General features: G+C 33.4%; 2 protein-coding genes and 1 pseudogene across 4 annotated transcripts; 1 reads left to right on the forward strand and 2 right to left on the reverse strand.

The window, feature by feature from the left end:
- Positions 1-245: 245 nt before the first annotated feature.
- Positions 246-8,983, reverse strand: LOC105780329 (ubiquitin-like-specific protease 1D). 3 transcript variants are annotated; one of them, XR_001129245.2, is made up of 15 exons: positions 8,553-8,983; positions 8,104-8,155; positions 7,175-7,269; positions 6,771-7,009; positions 6,415-6,463; positions 5,393-5,472; positions 5,260-5,292; positions 5,058-5,153; positions 4,270-4,372; positions 3,683-3,780; positions 2,539-2,661; positions 1,655-1,769; positions 1,085-1,192; positions 724-1,005; positions 246-422 (listed from the first exon to the last, which is right to left on the reverse strand). XR_001129245.2 is itself a non-coding variant. In XM_012604588.2 (14 exons), the coding sequence occupies exons 1-14, from the start codon at positions 8,886-8,888 to the stop codon at positions 853-855; spliced, it is 1,680 nt and encodes a 559-aa protein (XP_012460042.1). In that variant the 5' UTR covers positions 8,889-8,983; the 3' UTR covers positions 519-852. The 3 variants fall into 3 exon arrangements, 1 of the variants encoding a protein (XP_012460042.1); XR_001129246.2 differs by having other exon boundaries at positions 246-432; XM_012604588.2 differs by lacking the exon at positions 246-422 and having other exon boundaries at positions 519-1,005.
- A 1,749-nt stretch (positions 8,984-10,732) lies between these two features.
- On the reverse strand, positions 10,733-11,817 carry LOC105778745 (uncharacterized). The gene has a single exon (XM_012602502.2). The coding sequence runs from the start codon at positions 11,649-11,651 to the stop codon at positions 10,734-10,736; it is 918 nt and encodes a 305-aa protein (XP_012457956.1). The 5' UTR covers positions 11,652-11,817; the 3' UTR covers position 10,733.
- Positions 11,818-17,120: 5,303 nt separating this feature from the next.
- On the forward strand, positions 17,121-21,183 carry LOC105779158 (potassium transporter 6-like; annotated as a pseudogene).
- The last annotated feature ends 2,305 nt before the right edge of the window (positions 21,184-23,488 follow it).

Here is a 23,488-nt window from a genome sequence, read left to right on the forward strand (position 1 = left end):
TAAATTGGCATTTTGACCTAAAAAAATTACCATTCAATTCTAACACCCAAAAAATTAAAATTCAATTCTAACCCCCAAAAAAAAAATTTTCCTTCGCCCCTATATTATGCTATTTATATTATATTTTCATATCTTTTTCTTGTTAACCATATAAATACACAAAACACAAACTCAAGGTTTTCAGGAATGGCTAGTGATTGAACCAATCAGGCCATCAATCCAACAGGTTCAACTGATATGTCCGGTTGAATTAAAAAATCATTAAAATTTTAAAATATATATTAAAAATTTCAGTTCAAGTTCAACCGGTTTTTTGCCCAGTTCAACCGGTTTGTACCGGTTCTCAGGTCAACTGGTTCAATGCCTTTCTCCGGACCCATACCCTGTCCAATTCCCAGTCCAACCGGTCCAGTTCAAACAACCTAGCACAAACTATAAATGTCATGTTGATAGTCAATCAGTATACTAAAATTCCTTGATTATCAAAAACCTAGTCACCTGTTAGCGAACAAAAGAGATTTTGGATAAAAGGGCTCTTAAACACAAATGAATGAATGCCTTAAAAACACCATGATCACCAGTTTTTTTAAATCCTATGTATTGAAAAACTGGTCAATTTGAATCCTAGCCTCCATTTGTTCACTCTTTTGCATAATAACAATGACAAATTTTTTTTTCCGATTAAACTATACAAAAGCAATTACGAAAGTTTTTTTTAAGTACCTGATTTTGCCATTGATGCATTTGAATGTGAGGACCATAAGGAAGCTGTACAAAGATGGTACCCGATCTGCTGGTGTGTCAATTTTTTCTGGCACCAGATTCATGCTGGAGCACCAACTTAAAAAGGAGTTAGGATGAAGGAGAAGATTGTGAACCACCCGTATCCTCGATTGTAGTTTGGAATTGTTCCTCGGTTGTAGTTTGGAATTGTTCGATTAGTAAGTTCCGTATTCTCGTTCTCAAGCTAGAGGCTTCTTCAGGTCTGAACCATTGCTTGCCAAACTGAAAATTCGAAATAGGTTAACCGAGTAAACAGAATGAGATCACTTTTGTAAAAGATCAGGGAGGAAGACACAGGTACCATTGCTAAATCTTTCTTTTTCAGTCTTTCAGGGGCCTCTTCGATGAAGCGCTCCATAAAGAAAAGAACAAAGAGACCACAATCATAATCATTCTTTTGCTGGGGAACCTGGCAATATATATCAACAGAAAACCCATATGTTACGGTTTTAGAATGAGAAGCCAACATTTATATCTACGAAAAGATAACCATATGTGATTTAGTCCTCAAAGTTGACCATGCCACATAAGTACTCCCACCAAGATTGTTTCAAACATAAATTCTTGTAACAGACGTCAATTTATTTGCACCAAGCCACCAAGTTTGTTAGCAAGATGCTTTATTCGGCAAAGTATAAAGTTGAAACAATTTTAAAAAAAGCCAAAAAGAAAAAAAGGATTTAGTGATTTGCTAAGAAAATAAACCGGTTTTCAGCAAACAGACTCAATGTTAAAGATTTTTATGTTCAGAATATCTAAAATCTGGCAACGGACAGTAGATTAAAGGGAAATATATATACACTTTAGCAACTTGAGGTTCAAAGTCCATAAGCAAATGAGGTCATTTAAGACCTTGCAAGTAAAAACTTACAGCTATTGTTTTCTCGTCAATCCTTCGTGGGAGATTTTCCCATATTTTGTCCGCAATTGGAAGATCTGAAGGAGCGACCTCTTGATTCAAATAGGTCCATTCTTCCCTCATGTAGCTAAAACCAAGATTTAAATTGTCTATTAGATTTAAGAACCCATTAGGAGGCTAACCAGTCAAGCATCGGTTGCACATGTATGCTACAATATTACCAATAAAATAAACACACAAAAAAAAAATCAGGATTGTATGTGCTATGAAATGCAGAAGTTAGGACATAACTGAAATCCACCCAAAAAGGCTTCAATTTAAATGTTGATATAAAGTGATTAGATAATGCAAGAAAATTCTAAAAAGAGCTCCTTAATATAAGCTTTCCACCAACTCCAATGTTATACAAAACATTACAAAAGTAGTAATAGTTTGTATAATAGGGTAATATTTTGTGTGATTCATGTTACACAAAACATTACAAGATTTGTAATAATTTGTCTAATTACACAAAACATTATGGAAGAAGTGATAATTTGTGTAATTATACAAAAAATCACAAAGGTTGTAATAATTAGCATAATTGGGTATTTTTTGTGAGGTTGGACCTGATGGAAAGCTTATTTTAAAAGCTTATACTAGAACTTCTCAAATAATGGAACAGCTGAAAGATGCTGAAGATTCCCATATAATCAAATCCTTTTACTTCTATCACTTGAAATGAATGAAGAGGTATGCTGGTATCAAAAGCATGCTATTATAAACAGAAAAAGCACTATCCTTATGGTATTTCCTTTTGCAGTATCACATGGCTTATTACTGTTATGAATCTAGAGATAAAGACAAATTATAGTACTACATGACCATTTATAATCCTTTGGCTTATTTTGTCTCACCTTTTAATGTTCTTAAAAACCAATCTGCTAGAATGAAGTCCCAATGAATCCAAATGAAGGATAATTGGTCTTAATTCCTCTTCTTTGTCAGGTATACAAATGATGACCAAACTCCAATGGTAACTGGATACAAGAAAAGCAACAACCAAATCAAAAGATATGAATAAGTTCAACCTAATTTAGGGAGGCGTAAAGGAGTGAAGTATGCAGAAAGGTACTGAATCAACTTAATCAAACAAATGGCTTAAACCATTGATCCATAAAATTTTATCCTTTTGAAACAACCTATCTAGTTTATTTCATTAACCAATTTTCACTCATAAGCATGGCAAATAGAAGCACATAATTCACCTTCATCTTTGACAAAAAGCATAATAGTCACTCAAAAATTAGCTAAGACACACAAGACTATATGCAATGACAAAAGTAAGGCAATGATCATTGGAAATTATTCCATTTATTACAAACCCAAAATCGATTATCCCTACATGGTCGAATAAAACAAGTATCCTGTCCTATACATCTTTTTCAGATCCAAAAACTAGGACATGACAGCTAAAAAGTTTTTTTCGAGTAACAGTACCACTTCAGTAACAAAGTCGAATTATAATTTCTAATCCAAGAAAATTAAGGAGATGGTTATTATGATTTCAAGAATTGAAAATGTTCATTGATAGGAAAGTGAATTGTTGAAATATATAGTGTTTTCGATGTCTCTCATTTTGAGAAAAATGTCTTTGCATGTCTACAGACCCTCTTTCTCTCCCCTCTTCTTTCCTCCATTCTTTGCATATTGGAAGATGCATAATGCCTGTTTCCAGTGGTCCACCATATTGAAACAAAGGGCCACATTCTACCCTTCTCCGACTCCTTTCTCGTTTCCAAAGTTAATTTTTTCCTACTTTGTTACTGCACCGATTCTTTCTCAAACTGAACATAGTGTTTTTTCCTAACAGTTAAAACCACCATTTTGGCATATAATTGTAGTTTCCAACCCATTTTCAAACCCATATCTATGTAATGTCATGCAAATGAAGTCCTGTGGCAGGACATTTAACAGGAACTCAGCAAGCATCAATCGTTATAGGTTTAAATGGTACATTATACATGCTTGAAAGTACATATCTATAGCAGGAAAACTCACTCTTCATTAATTGGAATAAGTATATATGCTTTCTGGAAAATATTGACACCTTTCCACCACCTTCTGAACTTGATGAATAAGGAATCTTTGTCACTCCCCTATTTAATAGAAAGCAAAAAAAGGACCTCACAAGTATGAGTTGGAGAACTATCAATCATAATAGTCAAATAGTTTGAGAATTCAGCAAATTACACACAGACACTACATTACAATCATTGATCTGGTGAAAGCACATATTTGAAAACAATGCAGTTTCTAACCCGCCAGTGTGAAAAAAGGTTAGATAAAAACTTAAAATAGCACATACATCAAACATACACTGTATTTTTCTGAAATTTAAAATTATTGTTGATCTCAAGTTGCTCTATCCAAAAACAAAGGTAAAATGTCTTGAAGAGTGAAGCATAAAACTATAACATTAGCTTATTATATATATATAGCATAAAAGTAGCACACTACAACTCAAGAACCCAGTTCTACCAGATCAGGTTTGATAAAATGATTCCACAGATCCCAAAGCAGCATAATTTATTCACCTTACACCATGAAAAAGGCAACCATCTATAAGAGAACAGGAAAGATAAAACCTTGTATGATACAGCTTCCTTCAGCTTCGGGTAAAAATATGTGTTAAAAATATGATAGTCACATATAGCCCTGTTTGTTGGGGATGCCTGCTGCCGCAAATATCTGGCCAAAAGGACAAAACTGTGGCTATAACTAGAAGTACAGTGCTGCATATAGCATGATCTATTATCTAGCAAAAAAAATTATATATTGATCATGTAGTAGCTATTCAACAAAATTTTCTAACTAAATTAAGCATTTAAACTTATTTTCCCTAACAATGAAATTTTAACAAAATTGGGCTTTCCATGCAACCAAAAGAAAGATGTCAGACAAAGTATCAAATTTCAAAACTCAAGCAGACAGTTTTTTATGCTCATTTCACAGAGCATTCAAAGGCACAATATCAATAGTAGAGGAAACCATTAGTTTCCCAGCATAAACATTGCTTCAATAAGCTACAACTTTAAAATTGAGCTTTTGTTATCTAGCACTAAGGAGCAAGGCATAGATGCGCCTAGGTGCACACCTTGACAACACTGCAACTGCCCAACCCACTTGAAACCAAATCTACTTTTACTTGAATAGTCCAACCAAATTTATCTTCTATCCATAAATTCAAAACGTCAAGACTCAAATTGGATCTAACAAAATCCAGGATAAAATAAAAAATTGAAACCAAAGCTGATTAGAATTCAAAATGACCCAATGGGGACCAACCTTACACACTCAACAGTCACTCCATGCAAGTTGAGAAGCTTGTCATACGAGGAAAAAAAGATTTATTTGTAATCACTTAAACACTTACCGGATGTAGAAATTCATAATTTGAGATGTCAAGAAGGTTTCAGGAGCAAGGCTGTCAATATCACCAAAACAAATTTCAACAGATTCTGGATCATCCCTGTATCCATAGACAAGGCAAAAAAGATATGATAGACCAATTACATTCTGCTAAAATTGTCTGCAGAAATAATCCATTCTCACCAAAAAAAGGAAAAATCACAAACCTTGATGGATAATAGATCCTAGCATCCTTTTTGCTGAAAAATTTCAAAATGATCAGATGTGGCTGGAAGCAACCAAATAATGATAAGCTATTATATAATGGGAAGAAAAGAACATATTGGAAGTTCCACTAACCAATTTGGAAGTTCAACTTCAAGCTCTGTTGTCTTTACTAACTGTGGTTCTTCCTCATCTACAATAACAACAGTCTGGCCCTGTTTCAGTTATATACCATTGAACCAGTCAATAAATGAAGACAAAAACCTAGTTACAGTGGCAGCAGGAATTTTCATCACAGCATGGCAAAAAGGTACACGGACAACTGATGACAAAACCTATATTTACATGGCAGGACAAATTCCACATTCTTTCACTTTTAAGATTTTGAATTTAGAAAGATAGTCAAGACACCTACAATCATGCAAAACAGTTCTTTCACCCAAATCCCAAAATCACCAAAGTAACCAACTTATATGAGTTTCACAGAGGGCCTATATGAAGAATTTTTCAGAAATTAAGTGTCTCGGTTAGAGAATATTCAACAAAGTGAATAACTAATAAGTTCATTGGAAGGGATCAATTTTCAACTCTAAAGACCAAACAAACAAACGAAGAAAGAAAAGAAAAAAGAATGATCACAATATGGTACATAAAATCAATCTCCAAGCATAAAAAGCATTTTAGCATATTCTAATGTCCACCCAGAAGCCCTTTTATTCTTTCGATAGACTTTTAAATTGCTCAGAATAAGACAAGTCAATAACACAGAAATGGAGACACATGCCCTTCTATCAATACAGAAGCCAGGCCTCTTGAATGCTAAATCAAGACAAGATTGACAATTCCTAGAATGTGACTTGAAAAATCACTAAAATTAGAATTAGATCATATAGGATAGGAACTAAAAACGAAACCAAGAATCTGTTGTAGCTCTTAATGTTATTGAACGACAAAGAAAGCATTACAATAACCTAAGATATCCTAAACATTCCCAAACTACATTGATATTATCTGCACCACCGCAGTAACACATTATTACATTTACCTTAAACTCTGAACCTAAACTACTCCTGCATCAATAGTGACATTCACAAACTGGGCAGGTGTTCAACATTAGATAATCATGACAGTAATAGAAGAAAGAGAAGTATGTGTACCTGCCTACACTTTGAATAATTCGATGGTTGGACTTGAATAGCATCCTTCCTACACAAAAGGAATGGGGAAATTCAACATGCAGGCAAGGCAATAATTGAACTACTCAAGTTAACTGAAAACAATCAGATCAAATACCAAAAATATGTCGAACATTAAAAAGAATATCTTTAATGGACAACAGACAGTCAAAACTAAAATGTCGGAGAGAGAGAGAGGAAGAGAGCTGCAAGATATCAGAAAAATTGTTCACCAGATATTTCCAATTACATCCAATATGAGAAAGGAAACACAAGTGCACAAGCACACGGGAGGAGAAGAAGGAAAAAGAACACTTATGGAACGTAAAATTGCTTACTTTGCAATGCTTGTCAAGTTGTCATCCGTGTTAAAAAGAGAAGATAATGTAGCTGTCCTACCCTTTTGATCACCAAAAGAAGGCTTCATTTGGTGTTGTGAATTCATCCGTCTTGGTGATCTTCGAACTTTCACCCTTTCACTCTGTGAAAACTCCCCGTTGCATCTCATTTTTTGGTAGTCACAACGATTCAAAACTGATAAACTTTTCTCAAATGTGTTGAGTGACCTAGAATCTGTCTGTAACATAAAGTACAAAAGCAAGCATGTTCCCTGGTCACATTCAATTACAAATTCCTATCCTGCAATCTATCATTTAACTTAGAAACATCTAGAAGAAACAGCATTTTGCACTGAACAATGCTAATAAAAGAGTAATATTTCAACTGAGTAGTAGCAGTTTACATTTTCTTCCAACTTTTTACAAAAACTAGCACCAAATGCAGATTGTGAGAAAGCTTGTTGTGATTTACTCTGATGTTCAAAGCCATTAGAAGAACCTGCAGGAAATATTTAACGTCCTTAAATAGATTTCAAAAACCAGAATTCTAAAGTTACAAAGAAATTGTCCTGCTTATGCACGTAAGTCATCACTACACTAATCCTTAAAAGATAGCATATCTTGAGCTTGAAACAGTCAAAGCTCTAAGTACTAATAATGGCTGGATCAATAGAATATTACCATCATCATGGTAACCATACTGAGCAAGGAGGAAAATAACATAATATAATCCACCATACAAGGTTGATTTCACTCTAATTCAATCATCTACAAAAGGGGGGGGGGGAGGAGGGAGAGATGGTAACCATACTGAGAAAGGAGGAACATAACATAATATAACCCACCATACAAGGTTGATTTCACTCTAATTCTCAATCATCTACAAAGGGGGGGGGAGAAATTCATCTGTTACAACCAAATTCAGGCTATTTGATCAATATGGTCTTAAATAAAAATACACTTTTCCCCACAAACCAGAGCAGGAAAGCTTTGGCCATTATGCCACATTATCTCACGTTACACCCTTCTGTGTCATAAGCCATTAGCTCTATTTCAATGCAGTGGAGCACAACAACAAAGGTTTCATCCCATCTAAGATTACCAGCATCATCACTTATGCCACATTATCTCACATTTAGTTACATAACAGAAATGAACCATTTCAAGCTGAATTCTGTAACATATCAATAGCCAAGTGTTAAGTATAAACAACACTACCACAGTAGAATCTCAGAATCAACAAAATTTCCGGGCTACTTGGAAACCAAAGTTCACTAAAGACTCCCAAGCAAGACTTGAAAAAAAAAAAAACTCAAATTATTCAAAACCTTACCAACAAGATCTGAGCTCGGAGATTGCCCGGGCTTCTCACATTCATCAGCATTCTGTCCAACAAAAAAACAATGCAAACAATCAATGTTTTACTTAGTAAAAGGGTCACCTTATTCTGAAATGTGAAACAACCACCCCAATTTTATTACCACAAAAAAGGAATGCCCTCTTTCCTTCTAAATAAATAATACTTGACAAGCAACAATGCAAGCAATAATTTATCAAGTATACTAGTAAAACACCTATAGCAAACGGAGGAAAATTACTTTAAAAACACAACCATTGTCTCTTTACCCTAATTTTAGAAAATGTAAATCCAAACTCACTAATTAGTTAAATTAGTACCCAAAAAAAAGTTCATTTCCCAAATAACCCATCATGCAACTTTCCCTAATTTCGTTCTTCCCTATTGTTTTCACTGAAACACCAAATTCTAGTCAAAGAACAAACCATTTTCGCTCGCGAAACCGTTCTCCGTCTTTTCTCCTCCTCGAGAAGCCGAAGCTGATCGCTAATCTTCTTCCCTTTATCCGGTAATTTAGAGCCAAAGCATTCCAGATTCCTTTGCTGCCGTAGAATCTTCTCTTCCAGCTTATCATCAGGCAAACTCTCCCAAAATTCCTCTTTCCCTTGATCATCGCCGCCGCCCATTGTGTCCGATTTCCTCGGTGGTGGATGTGGCTCAGCCTTGATAACCACTAACGGCGGCGGTGGCTCTTCATCCGCTACGTCTTTAGAGAGTAACTTGTTCCAATCAAGGTCTAGTTTCCTCTTCTTTGCTTCCATGCAAAATCAAAAATCAACCTAACATAGACGCTACAAAAAAAAAAAAAAAGAGTCTCCCCTTTGTACTTTTTTTTTCGTGGATACTCCGATTTTCCCACTCTTTTCAGCTTTGCAGGTCATTTATGTATGTATTTTTACTTTTATTTGTGTATATACTTTACATTTCCCATATACTTGGTAAAAAGAAAAACTCAATATATCCATGTATTCTTCACAAATTTATAATTTAGTTTTTATATTTTTATTTTATGAATTTAATTTTTCTACTTTTTAAATTTTAAAATTCATGTCGAATCGTTAACATTGTTAAATTTGTTGGGTGACTTTTGAAATAAAAATGTTCAATTGGTAGCAATGTAATTAAAAAGATAATGTTAAGTTCAAGTCCCTATAATCTTCGTAAATTTAAAATTTAGTCCTTATATTTTTATTTTCAGAATTTAATTACTTTTTAGATTTCAAATTTTAGGTCTAATTGTTAACGTTGTTAACTTTTCTTTGTTAAATTTATTGGGTTGACATTTTAAAATAAAAATAAAACATACTCACTAGGTCGCCATGTAACTAAAAAATGACATTATAATAAACTTGAATTTAGCAAAATAAATTTAACAATGCTAACAAATTTGAAATCTAAAAATAGAATGATTGCATTCCTATAAATAAAAGTACAAATACTAAATTCTAAATTTATGAAAAATGCAGGGACTTATGGAATATTTTAACCAAACTTAAATAGACAATTTTGGGTAAAAATACAATAGTAGTCCCTATACTAGGGCTGAGCAAAAAAACCGAGTAAATCGAAAAACTAATTTGAACCAATGTATTTAATTCGATTTGGATTTTGTATTGTTTGGTTAAGTTTCGAGTTAGTGTTATCACCCAAACCACACAATTTGGTTCGGATTCAGATTAGTGCTTATTTTGGTGTTTTATATACAAAAAATAATAATAAATTTAGCTCTTAATTTTTACATATTTATTCAATTTAGTCTCTACTTTTTTATTTGGAGTGAATTCGCATTACTCTATTATTTCGATGGTTTATATTCTGCTATTAGATCATGTACTTTACATAATTTGTGGATTTAGTATCTATATTTTAATTTGATCAATTTTAGTCCTTATACTTTTCAAATTTTGAAAACTTATTATTGACCAAATCGCAGTTGTTAAATATGATTGGTTAAATTCTACTAGTAGTCATGTACTATGCATGAAGTTAGAGATTTAGTCCACAGCCTCTATCTGGATTTTTTGAATTTTGAAATTTTAGTCTTGATGTAAATGGCAGTTGTTGAATCATTTAAATGGCTTTTTTGTTAAAATAATATGTGGAGATAACAAGCCGATATAGCATTACGTCTGCGATAATATATTTGACGCATTAAGTTTTGAAAATAGCAAACTTAACGAAGTTAGTTATCCATGTTTGAAAATATGTTGGACTCGAATGTTGAACAAAAGACGTAACTAGAGGGGCAAGCCGGGTCTTGGCCCTCTTAACTAAATGAGAAATTTTATTCAAGTCCCTTCAAAAAGTAAAACTATTGATTTAAGTCATTTTTTTTATCTTTAATCAAATAAAAAGATTATACCTTTGGTTCTTTTAATAATTAATAATTCACAAATTAAGTCTTTTTTAATATAATTTTTAGTTCTGGCCCTCCCAACATTTTATAGTTTTATCTCGGCTCCTCTTACAAAAATACTTAACTTTGCTCTTATTGAACATGATTATTTTCATAGACGAAGTATAGAAATAAAAAAAAAATTATATATATTGAGATTCGAATTTATATTTATTGAATATTACTTTTTATAAGTAATTGCATGAATCAACTAAGTCTCGGATTTACAATTTATCACAAGTTCTCCTACTTCCACATCAACCCGTTCTAGCCTCCCTTCTTTGCAATGATAGAAATACATCACACAAACCACCCATTTTATCACCTTCCCCAGACAAATCAAGCTAACCCCTAAAATCATCCACCACCTTTTTCCATAGCTTTCGTTGTTAAAACATACAAACCGTAACCCGATTCTCGACACAAAGAATACGAACGTCAACAAGAACCCTCGTCTTTCTTTGCCTCGGCAAAGATAAGCCGAGAGTCCTAGAGCATCCACTCCATGTACCTCCTCCGACGTTGAGATCACGATACTCATATTCCACATAACCATCCATTCTAAAAATTTCACTACCAAACCCACACCACATATTCGAAGAAATGCCGCAGTGAACACATTATAACAAAAGCTCCTCACAATAACATAATAGTTCATCATCAACCATGTCGAACCGAGTAAAAACCCATTCGAAACGAACTGAACATACATTGAAGTAACAAGGATTCCTCTCCACCTTTCTTTGTCTACAAGTCTTCGTACCATCTCTGATTTTTCCTTTCTTGATACCGAGTCAATAGTAACCACCGCGACGCAGAGCTCCGATAGATGAAGCGGAAGTAGCCGGAGGAGAGCGAGTTGGATCAGTTTATAAAAGAAACTATTTGCCATTGTTTTGGCATTGGGTTCTCTCAGCATATCCATGGCTGCAATGATTGTTTGTTGGAGCATCATTTCATGGAAAAACAAGGTGAAACATAGGGGTATGGAGACCAAAAAACATAGTACGATGATGTTGGGAGATTTGTAAGGGATCATAAGAGCTTGTTTGAGTGTATTAAAGAAATTTAGTTTCTGGTTTAGTGTATGGGTATGGTTCTTTATCTCAAATTCCATCCATGTTTCCATTGAAGGGTCTTTTTTTATATAATTTAGTAAAGGTTTTTGGGTCGTATACTTGGAAACTATGATCTAAAATGTCAAACCAAATGGGCATCTAAGCCATTGTTTAAACTTTGAATCGACTTTTCTTTTTTTTTTTTTACGGATAAAGCCTGCCAGAATTTTCAATTTTAGTCTCTAAATTTTGTTGTGTACATTAGTTTTGAAATTTGACAAATTTTCAATTTAGTCCTTAAACTTGAATTCGATATATAATCTAAAAAAACACAAAAATATATATATAAATTGAAAAATTAGTTCGCGAAATAGATGATTATATTTGCTTTTTTTGATACAATGTCTAGAACTACCCATAGTCTCTCACCAATCTATAATTAAAAGAATAATGCGCGTTAACGCTCTTGAATCTAGATCCTCCTCCACTGACAATAATGTTCATGCCAATTGAATTAAGACTCAACCGACAAAATAAAGTATTTAAACCAACTAAACTAAGCTAAATAATTTTTTAAAATCATATCACTCATGACAACTTCTTAGTCATGTATCATATTCAAGTTATATTTCACATCAAACTTCTTATTCATGTACCATATCTTTCATTTTGACTAAATCTCACTTGGGATTTGGGTACTTGATAATGTCATAAACTATGGCTTTCGTTGTAGTTGGTATTAGTAAATAGTAAACCTCATTTCTTTCCTATTGTTTAGCCCTCAAAATTTTCTTTTTATTAGATTTATAATTAGTGCATGGGTTTGATTGAATCAGATTAATAATCAATTGATCGAGTAATGATTGACTTTTTTATTAAAACTTTAATTATTGATTAATTAGTTCAAATGTGATTAGTTTATTAACCAAAATTAATAATAATATATTGGCGGCTGAAGGGTTAAGAGGTGTCAGAGTTCGCCGTGGTGGAGGAGGAACGGAACAAAAGAGAGGTGGATCCACTCGATCTACGGAGGTTTGGAACAAGAAGCGGTGTTAACAGGGTCGGAAGGAGGGCTTTGGAAACGAACCAGGGGAGAAGAAAAGTTACCAAAGAAAAACTATATATTAAAGGTGATAATGGCGACCTAACCATAAGATTACGTAATTGGCCACCAATCTATATACTATTATTTTAATTATTTTTTATTTGGTGTTCATATCACGCTTAATTCTTAACCTAATTTTTATAATTAGCTACGCAATATACACTTTCATATTTTTTATTTACGTTTAAAAATTGTATAAAAATAGCAAATATAATAATAACCTATAATAAGATTAATGTTAAAAAATTTATTTAAAACATTAAAAAAGTTAAAATATGCCACAAGTCCCTATACTTTTTAAAATTAGGATTTTAACCTCTTTACTTTTCAAATTTTAAAATTCAGGTCCAATTGGTAACTCTAATATTTTTTTGTTAAAATTGTTGCTATGACATTTTTAAATAAAAATAAACACTTAATAGCCATGTAATTAAAAAATTGACTTTGTAATTAACTTGAATTTAATAACAAAATCTTAATAGTGCTACCAATTAGATCTGAATTTTGAAATTTTAAAAAATCTGAGGACTGTGTCACATTTTAACCTTAAAAGACTCATTTGCATTAAGTTGGAATTTTATTTTAATATTTTAGTATATCATCCTAATATTTTTTCCATTAATCTAGTTTCATCTCAATCTCACAATTATAAAATATTAATCTTGAGGTCATTATTGTTTTGAATTTCAATATTCATCTAAATGGGTTAGGGGGATTTTTACTAAAATATTACTAAAAAAATAAAAAAATACCAATATATTACTAACTTTTTTTATTATTTACCAAAATAATACAAAAAAAAAAACAGAACAGTGGAAAATCGGATGCCAGAGGCGACACCAAAGGTGCCTTTGCCAGAGGCGGCATAGGACTAAAATGTAATGATCTAAAGTTTCAAGGACCTGATATGCAAATTTATCATTTTAAATTTTGAAAGTGAATTGGTGCCGCCTGTGGGTGTGGCGGCACTAAAGTTGAAACGTGGCTAATTGCCTTCTTAGCCATCCTTATTTATTATTTTCTTTTTATTCCCCTTCAACTCACTTTTTTATTTAACAAACAAGCCCTCAATCTATTTTTGTGGTTAAATAAGCTCTTAATCTATGATTTTTACTCATAAAAGCCCTTTATTTTATTATTAAAGTAAATATATTTTACCTAAAGTAAAGTTATTTAAAAAAGTATAAACTGATTCGCATTTTATGTTTATGTGAATTTGATGATAATAGTTTATTAAATAACAAAATTTATGTTTATCAAAGGCTTATAGCTATAATAGTCCCTTAAGAAAAAACCAAAAAAAGTTACTAAGCCCCTTGACTTAATTTGAACCCAGTTGAGCCCTTATCATTAACTTGAAAAATTAATTAAGCTCTTACATTAATAATTTTCACATTTCGTTACATTAACCATTAAAATCAATTAACGGACGAATTGGATGACGAAATATGACAGGCTGTGATTTAATCTTTCATATCTCCGATAAAAATCATAAAAATATCTATCTATAATATATATAAAAGCACGAGTCTTGAAAAAACTTTTGAACTGACAAAAATATCATTTATTGTTAATTATATTACTAAACTACATTAGAATAATAATTTATTAATATTATTATATAATAATAAAAAGTAAGATTAATTAAAATAATAATATATTAATGTAAAATTAATTAATTTGGTCATATATTATAAAGGCTCTACTTAAAAAAACATAATATATTATTAATTAATAAAACTATAAATCTATAAAATCATTGAATATAATTGGATGAATTTAAAATAATAAGAATTCAAGTTTTTAATTAAATAAAATATTTTTATATACAAAATACTGTTTATAAATTTAAAATAATTATAATTTAATAGAAGTTGTGAGAATTATATATTTCACAATAATTATAATTTAAACGCAATTATTATTAAAAATATTGTGCTAATTTTAAAATAGAATTGTTATTTAAATAGAACTCTAAGCATAAAATATAGGAAAAAGACAAAAAATTGTGATAATTATAATTATAATTTATTGTTATCCGTTAAAAAATTTGACGATGCTACTGAGGGATTTACCAAAAAAAGCTAATTTTTTTTATAAAATTACCGAAATAGGCCGGTTTTTTAATTATTTATCGGACTGGGCCATTTCCCCCAAAATCGTGCCACGTCGGAGCGATGTCAGGGGACGGGGCAGAAGGTCGCGTCCACGTCAATGCGACCTGCTGACGTGGAAGGAAATCGCTCCTTGAGGCGCGATTGTTCCACGTCGGCAGTCGCTACGACGACGGACGCGACCTCTATCACTTAGCTTGATATCGGAACGCGATTTTGACCCCGATTTTACGCTGGGTTTTATGGCTTTTAGGGTTTAGGGTGCGTGCTTTTTAGGAGTTAGGGTCCGGAAAATTTTTTCGAGTTGACGTTTCTGGTTAAATAGTGGGAAATCGCTTCTACTAGGATGCTATTTAAGAAGAAATTGTGAAATAGTGGCCTTGTGGACGCGATTTCGCTACAGTGGTCATGTGAGAAATAATTTTTTTTTGACGTTTTCTGAGGAAATAGTATAAAATCGCTGATACCAGGATGCTATATGAGAAGAAATTATGAAATTGCGCCCTCGTGGACGCGATTTCGCTACAGTTGGTCATGTAGGAAATAATTTTTTTTTGACGTTTCTGAGCAAATTGTGTCAAATCGCGCCCTCGTGGACGCGATTTCGCTACAGTAGCAAGTTTGGGCTGAGGCTATAAATTAGGCAGATAATTTTCTTAGAATGCATAACTCAGAGCAGAAACATTTTAGGTTAGGGTTAGGGAATTTAGAGTTTCAAAATGAGTGAACGTATTAGTGCTGTTATTTACTACGATGGTGAGGTTTGCCACACCAAGAATGGTGTTGTTTTTTTGTCGGAGAATACGGTGCGACTGTCATTTAGCCAAAACATAGATTTGACAGAACTCCGTAAAAGAATTAGGCGTAAAATCTTGAACCACGCCAATGAAAGTTCGATCAATGACGATCGATTTTGTTCTTCGTTGATCCGGTGACATATGACTCGTTCGACATAAAAGGTGCTCGTAGCTTGGAGGCAATGGTGCAGACTCATTTTGCTAGCAGAGCAACTTATATTGAGTTATATGTACAATTTACGTCACCAAATGATGTACTTCCGTCCGGTGTTCGAGATGTATACACGACCCCTGGCCGACACTCGGTTAGCGTGTTACAAATTGAATTAGTTTTATTCGTAGAAGGGGTATAAAATATTCGCTATGTTCTTATATTGGTAGGGTATGAAATGAATAAAGATCGTTTCCACGAGATGTTGGCAATCTTGCAATCCCAAAACAGAGAAGGGGTGGACTACCTTTGCAACATACGTTTCGAACAGTGGGCACAAGCATACGACGGAGGCCTACGATATGGCCATATGACGTTGAACCTGACAGAATGCATAAATTCTGTTCTTAAAGGAACGCGCCGCGCCATCTACCGATAACAGCGGTTGTGCGAGAGACATATTTCCGTTTGGCGGCGCTATTTCCAAAGCGACTTCTTATGCGAGCGATCGGGGTGGGCATGTATGGTGCAGTAAGGTAGTTCAAGAAATTAACAAGGCGAAGGCGAGGGCAAATATCATGCACGCTGTGTGTCACGATCGAGACAATTTATGGTTTATATAGTAAAAAAAAATTTGACCGTTGGGGGGGGCAACGGTCAATTTTTTGACCGTTGGGCACTGTTCACGCGCGCGTCCACATCGCGTCCACATCAGCGCGACCTTCTGCCCCGTCCCCTGACATCGCTCTGACGTGGCGCAATTTAGGGGAAATGGCCCAGTCCGGTAAATAATTAAAAAACCGGCCTATTTCGGTAATTTTATAAAAAAAATGGCTTTTTTTGGTAAATCCCTCGATGCTACTTTTATTAAAGTAAATTAGAGTTATTACTTAATTAGAATTCTAAATATTTAATAGAAATACCAGGCATGCTTTATTGAAAAACCAAAAGTAATAATAAAACTAATCACCCATAAATGTAACCCAAATAGAAAAAATAAATTATAATTATAAACTATTCTCACCAAATTTAGTAAATTTTTTTATTTAATAAATTATTCTCATCAAATTCACATAAACATAAGATCCGAATTAGTTTATATTTTTTAAATAGCTTTACTTTCAAAATTTAAAATGGTAAATTTGTACATCAGGTCCTTGAAACTTTAGATCATTATATTTTAGTCTTGTGTCGCCTCTGGCAAAGAAACCTTTGGTGCCCGCCTGTGGCATCCGATTTTCCACTGTTCTGTTTTTTTTGTATTATTTTGATAAATAATAAAAAGTTTATAATATTTTGGTATTTTTAAATTTTTTTTATAATATTTTAGTAAAAATCCCGGAAGTTTCTCTATTAAAGTTTATTGCTTGTTGTTTCCCTTCTATACTTTGGAGGGTGTTTTTTGGAGGTATTGTTTTTGTTCTTTGCTTTTGACGCTCCATTGATGAGTTGTTCAACTGCTATATCTACAAATAGAACAAACCTTTAAGACTTTATCAGTGTTTATATATATACACTTGGGGGAGGCTCTTTTAGCAAATGGGCATTCTTTGAATCCCTTCATCTATGGATCTAGAGACTGGTTTTCACCATGTAGGTAAAGATTGGGTCTTTTTTTTTTTTTTTGCAAATTTGTGTTGGTTTCACCATTTTTGTGAAAACCCAATTTTTTTTTTTGTAGAAGGAATCATGGAGAACAGTATTGACTTTAGCATACCAAAGCCTTGGTGTTGTTTATGGTGATTTAAGTACTTCTTTATATGTTTACAAAAGCACATTTGATGAAGATATTCATCATTCTGAAACAAATGAAGAGATCTATGGGGTTTTATCTTTTGTTTTTTGGACTCTTACTTTAGTCCCTTTACTCAAATATGTATTCATAGTGCTTAAAGCTGATGGTAATGGTGAAGGTGGTACTTTTGCTTTGTATTCATTGCTGTGTAGACATGCCCGAGTTAACTCACTCCCTAATTGTCAATTAGCTGATGAAGAACTGAGTGAGTATAAGAAAGATGGTGGTGTTAATGGGTTATCACCAAAATCAAATTTGGGTTCAAGGTTGAAATCTAGTTTAGAGAAACATAGGGTGTTACAAAGGTTCTTACTTGTTCTTGCTTTGATTGGAACTTGTATGGTGATTGGTGATGGTATACTCACACCAGCTATTTCAGGTATGATTATGGGATATTTTTCCTCTGATTGTGTCATTGAAACTTGATTGATTGATTTGTTCTCGGTTTCATATGTAGTTTTCTCGGCGGTGTCTGGCTTGGAGCTTTCAGTGTTGAAAGAGCATCACAAATGTAAGATCTTTTTCCCCCTCACATGATAAAAGTACCATGGAAGCCTGCTACTAGGAGTCAGATTGTCAAAAAATGAGCAAATTAACCTCTGAACAATTGATCAAAGAATAAATTAGTCCTTGTACGTGACATGCCATGTGTACCTCATGCTGACATATAGTAGAAATGGATGAACTTTTTAACAGAAAGGACCGGTTTGCTCTTTGATCTAACGTACAAGGACTAATTTGTTCATTTTTGAGATAAAGGGAGCAAAATGAATTTGACTCCTAGTACGAGGTCTTCCACTGTAGTTTTACCCCCTCATACTTACTTTGCCTGCAGTTAACTGTGTGGTGTGAACCAGAAAAGTATAATTTTCGATCCTGAAACTCGGGTTTTAGACTAAGTTTCTATGTACTCTTTCACTAGATACTTATAATCTATGCGCAAATCCCTGTTAATAGTGTTGTTTGGTGGATTATAGGTCCTTTTTGATTGTTATCTATTGCCCTTTAAGTTCTTCAACAACCTCACGATGTGTTTATGTAACTCAATTATCTTTTGGGTCCCTCAAACCCTGAAACAAGTACTGTGTTTGTGGAACCCTGGGATTGACCTTTCAATCAAGTTGGTTAAACTTATCAATCAACATGCTAACTGGGGCACGTATGATTATGTATATATTCTCCTCAAACTAGTAGATAAAGTGTGTTTGGTCATATTGACCCACCTCGGGACAGGGATGAAGCCAGGAAACTGCTTTGGGGGGGGGCCAGAGATGAATCATAAATTATTGGGGGGTCAAAGTGTAATTTTATCATTATATTAACATACAATATCATAAAATTTCAAGGGGCTAAATGGCAGATCTACCATTTGAAGGGGGGGGGGGGGGCAAGGCCACTGCCTGATGTTACAGTTCCGAAAAGAATGACCATGTTTTATGTTACTAACTGTAATTTTTCTTTTTCATTTTTGCAGATGTAGAGGTTCCAGTCACGTGTATCATACTGATATGCTTGTTTGCACTTCAACATTATGGCACGCATAGGGTCGGGTATTTGTTCGCACCTGTGATTCTAATATGGCTTCTTTGCATTAGCAGTATCGGTTTATATAATATCATGTACTGGAACCCTCATGTATATCGAGCTCTTTCTCCGTTTTATATGTATAAATTCTTGAAGAAAACACAACAAGGAGGTTGGTTGTTTTAGGCGGCATTCTATTGTGCATAACAGGTAACTGTGTTCATGTCTGTGATTGAGTATGTCTTAAGTATATGTATATATATAGATGTTGGTTAAGTTATATTACGTTTCAGGCTCAGAAGCTATGTTTGCTGATCTTGGACATTTTTCACAGTTGTCAATAAAGGTAGAAATGTTCACTATTGTGCGAAAGAACTTCCTAGAGTTGTGTGCTTTTATGTAACCTGAATTCCGGTGTCTGCAGATTGCTTTCACGTCTTTGGTTTATCCATCCTTAATTCTTGCATACATGGGGCAAGCTGCGTATCTATCCTGGCATCATAATATCAAAAGTGATTATCAAATTGGATTTTATGTATCCGTACCAGGTAGGGACCTCGAGTTTTTCTCAAAGAGACTTAAGATTTTAGATGAGTTTTCGCCACTTCGGGCTAACTGTAACTAAGTATATCCAATGTGTTATTGCTTCAGAGAAGTTACGATGGCCGGTTTTGGTTATAGCCATACTCGCTGCAGTAGTAGGAAGTCAAGCCATCATAACTGGAACATTCTCGATCATCAAACAATGCTCTTCTCTCGGTTGTTTCCCGAAAGTCAAAATAGTCCACACATCGTCCAAAATTCACAGTCAGATCTACATTCCAGAGATTAATTGGCTCCTGATGGTGTTATGCTTGGCGGTCACTGTTGGCTTTAGAGACACACGTCACATGGGTAATGCATCAGGTACGATAATGCTTCCTTGTAATGCTCGTACAAGTCTCAAAATAAATGTTGTTTTATTCCGAGAAACCATGTTATGTATCTTACATCCATCTTGATACGTAACAGGTTTGGCCGTTATAACTGTGATGCTGGTCACTTCTTGCCTAATGTCTTTGGTAATTGTGTTATGCTGGCAAAAGAGTGTGTTCCTCGCTATCTGCTTTGTTTTCTTTTTCGGCACGATCGAAGCGCTCTATTTCACAGCTTCCCTAGTCAAGTTCCTCGAAGGGGCATGGGTCCCAATTGCCCTTTCTTTCATCTTCCTGATAGTCATGTGTGTTTGGCACTATGGCACGTTGAGTCCCGATCTAGGCATGGTACGGGTTCGTGGGATTGGACTCTTACACACAGCTTGTATCAGGAATCCCCGCAATCTTCTCCGATTTCGTCACTAATTTTCCAGCCTTCCACCAAGTCCTAGTCTTCCTTTGCATCAAGTCTGTCCCAGTCCCTCATGTTAGACCTGACTAACGGTTTCTCGTGGGTCATATTGGTCCTAGGGAATGCAGGCTTTATAGGTGCATTGTACGATACGGGTATTGTGATTTTCATAAAGACGATATCGAGTTCGAGAAAGATCTCGTTTGTAGCATAGCGGAGTTTGCACGGTCCGAAAACGGTTCCCCTAATGATGTTAAAGTAGATCGGGAAACCGACAATGACGATAAAATGAAAGTTGTCGGAACATGTTCGACCCATTTGGACGGGATTCAAATGAGCGAGGATGATTCAAATGACATAGAAGAAGCCAGTCCATTGGAGTTGAAGGAGATACAGTCACCACCCACAATTAAACCCCGAAAAAAGAGTACGGTTTATCATGCCGGAGAGCCCGAAGATGGAGTCCGAAGCAATGGAAGAGTTGTGGGAACTTATGGAAGCTAGGGAAGTCGGGGTAGCTTACATATTAGGACACTTGTCTTAGAGCTAAGCAAGGATCTATCTTGATAAAAAAACTCGTAATCGATTTCGAATATGAATTTTTGCAGAAAAATAGCCGGCCGTCTACACTCGCATTAACCGTACCCCATGTGTCGACGATGGAGGTTGGGATGGTTTACCATGTTTAATTTTGGTAATGTACAAATATGTAATATGTATCACATACACGTTTAGAAAGCTAGTTAAATAGTTAGTGAAAGTGCTATCCAACAGTTTTGGTTGATTCACGTAATGACTCGAACCGAAAAGCTTGAGCCTCGAAACAAGTTGAACTTTGAAATTAATCAAAACTCAAAAGACATTAACTGAAACGACTCGATCTAGATTGATGTGACTTAAAACTAATGGATCGAGAAGTCTAAATTCACGTATAATGTGATTGAAATATTATTAAGATTGTTTGAATTGTACTGGACTAATAGTCAGGTGGGACCGGAAAGCGGTTGGGGTAATGGTCTAGGATAGGATATTGAATTAGTTGATACGAGTAAAAAATGATTGAATCGGGTGGTTAAACTGGATTTGTAATATTTGTAATATATATTTAATTTTTATATTTTTAAACATTTATTTAATTGAACTGCATGGACTGATGAATCGATGACATAATCAGTTTGACTATACATTCGATTTTGAAAATCTTAAATATATATTTTTTAAATTTCTTACTTAATTGATATTTTTTTGATTATTTTGATTTAAATAATGTAAAATGAATTAATGTTCCTTTCTTTATCAGAGAAAATAAAAAAAATGAAGTAGTTGTAATTAAATTATCATATTCAATGCATTTTCTTTATGTAGTTGAAAAACAAATTATTGCTCTATTATTTTATCCATCTAAGTTGAGCATGAATTATAATTTAAACACAAACTGTGATCTTCGTTTTAAATTGGTCCTTAAATTTTAAAATATTTTAATTACATATTTAAACTATCAACCAATAAGGTCCTTCCGTTACTAAAATTGTTAATTTAACATTAACGAGACATTAGATGAGACATAATTTAAAATGAAAAAATTAAATAAAATGAATATTGTAAAATTAGATATTGTAAAAATCTTGGTTTTGTGATTTGAAGCTTTATAGAACATATTATTCGCACACTCTCACTTTTTTCGATTTTACTTTTCTTTAGTTTTTAATTTTAAAAGTTATGCGAAATAATTTACTTTTTTTTAAATAATATAAATTATGTTACTTAAGATTTTATGTGTCATTTAGTAGTTAAATTAACAGTTGCAATAATGAAAAGGCCTGATTGATATAACGTCAATAGTTCAAGGAAGTAATTAGAATATTTTGAAGTTTAGGGGCCAATTTAAAATGAAAGTAATAGTTTGAAAATGTTTGATGCAATTAACTCTTAAAAAAATACCCAATCATAGATATTTATTTTACACCCTAATCTCATCCATCTTTTTCTTGAAGCCCCACCTTCCCATTTGCTGTTGTATTATTGAATGCTCAATTTGCTGCTTCAATGCAACAAATGGTAACCATGGGAAAATCTAGATATAAAGCTAATTTAATAATTAGAAAAATAAAAAAAAGTAATTAAAAGGGTAATTATTCTCACTAAAATTAGTTAAAATGAACCATATAATCTTTGTCATGTTCCACATATTGTGAAGATTTTTTATTATTATTTTAAGTGAAAAATAGCCTTTTAAAGGACATTTTTGTTCATTAGAAATAGAAAGGGCCAAGATAAAATTTTAAAAGTTCGGAGGGGTGAAGGTAAAATTTTTGTTTGAAAGGGACTTAAATTGAATACTTTATAATTGAAGAGACTAAAGTTGATATTAGCTAAGGGGTCAAGGCCTTGTCTACCCCTTTTAACTACTCCGTGACCTAAAGTGTATTTAAAACATATAGATCAAAATTTAAATACGTGAATACTTACTACATGAATATTTTAAACTTGATATGTCAATAAAAATATCATTAAATTTCAGGAGGGCATTTCTTTTATTCTTTTTTTAATAACACGCCGAGTTTAAGTTATTTGTACTATGGGTGCACACAAGTTTAAAATTTGATCAACGTGTTTTAAATATATTTCACGTTTAGGTTTAAGCGGGTATTTAGCGTCTAAGTTGTTGGCCAGGCAGAAGAAAAGATCTAATGATTATGTTACTAATAGTTCGAGAACTCAATTACAATGTTTATGAAGTAAGAAGATCAAATTAAAATCTAGACAATAAACTGAAATAGAAAAATGGAAAAACCATCTTAGATTTTTTTTTTGAATAATCTCATTATAGATTTCGATCCTATCTGCTCTTTTTGATACAATGGCTAGAACTACTCATAATCCCTTCTCAACTCATAAATAGGAGGATAATACACTTTAACGCACTTGAACCCACGTCGTTAGATTTAGGTAGAGAATAAATGTAAACTTGACTGTTAAACCCTTTATAAAAACAAAAAAAAAGTTAATATACTATTTGGTACTTGAATTTAGTTTAAATGTTTAATTTGGTAACAAATTGAGTTTCAATGTTTAAATGTTAAGCCACATGAT

Source organism: Gossypium raimondii, chromosome 4 (genome assembly GCF_025698545.1).
Source record: "Gossypium raimondii isolate GPD5lz chromosome 4, ASM2569854v1, whole genome shotgun sequence".
Lineage (NCBI taxonomy): Eukaryota > Viridiplantae > Streptophyta > Magnoliopsida > Malvales > Malvaceae > Gossypium > Gossypium raimondii.

What these genes read in the sequence shown, in the direction of transcription:
- LOC105778745 (XM_012602502.2), bottom strand. Translation starts at nt 11,651, where the DNA reads ATGGAAACATGGATGGAATTTGAGATAAAGAACCATACCCATACACTA.
- LOC105780329 (XM_012604588.2), bottom strand. Translation starts at nt 8,888, where the DNA reads ATGGAAGCAAAGAAGAGGAAACTAGACCTTGATTGGAACAAGTTACTC. An exon ending in GAAGTTGAACTTCCAAATTG is followed by an intron (nt 5,293 to 5,392) that starts GTTAGTGGAACT and finishes GAAATTTTTCAG; the next exon opens with CAAAAAGGATGCTAGGATCT. An exon ending in GTTTTTAAGAACATTAAAAG is followed by an intron (nt 1,770 to 2,538) that starts GTGAGACAAAAT and finishes TCTTGGTTTTAG; the next exon opens with CTACATGAGGGAAGAATGGA.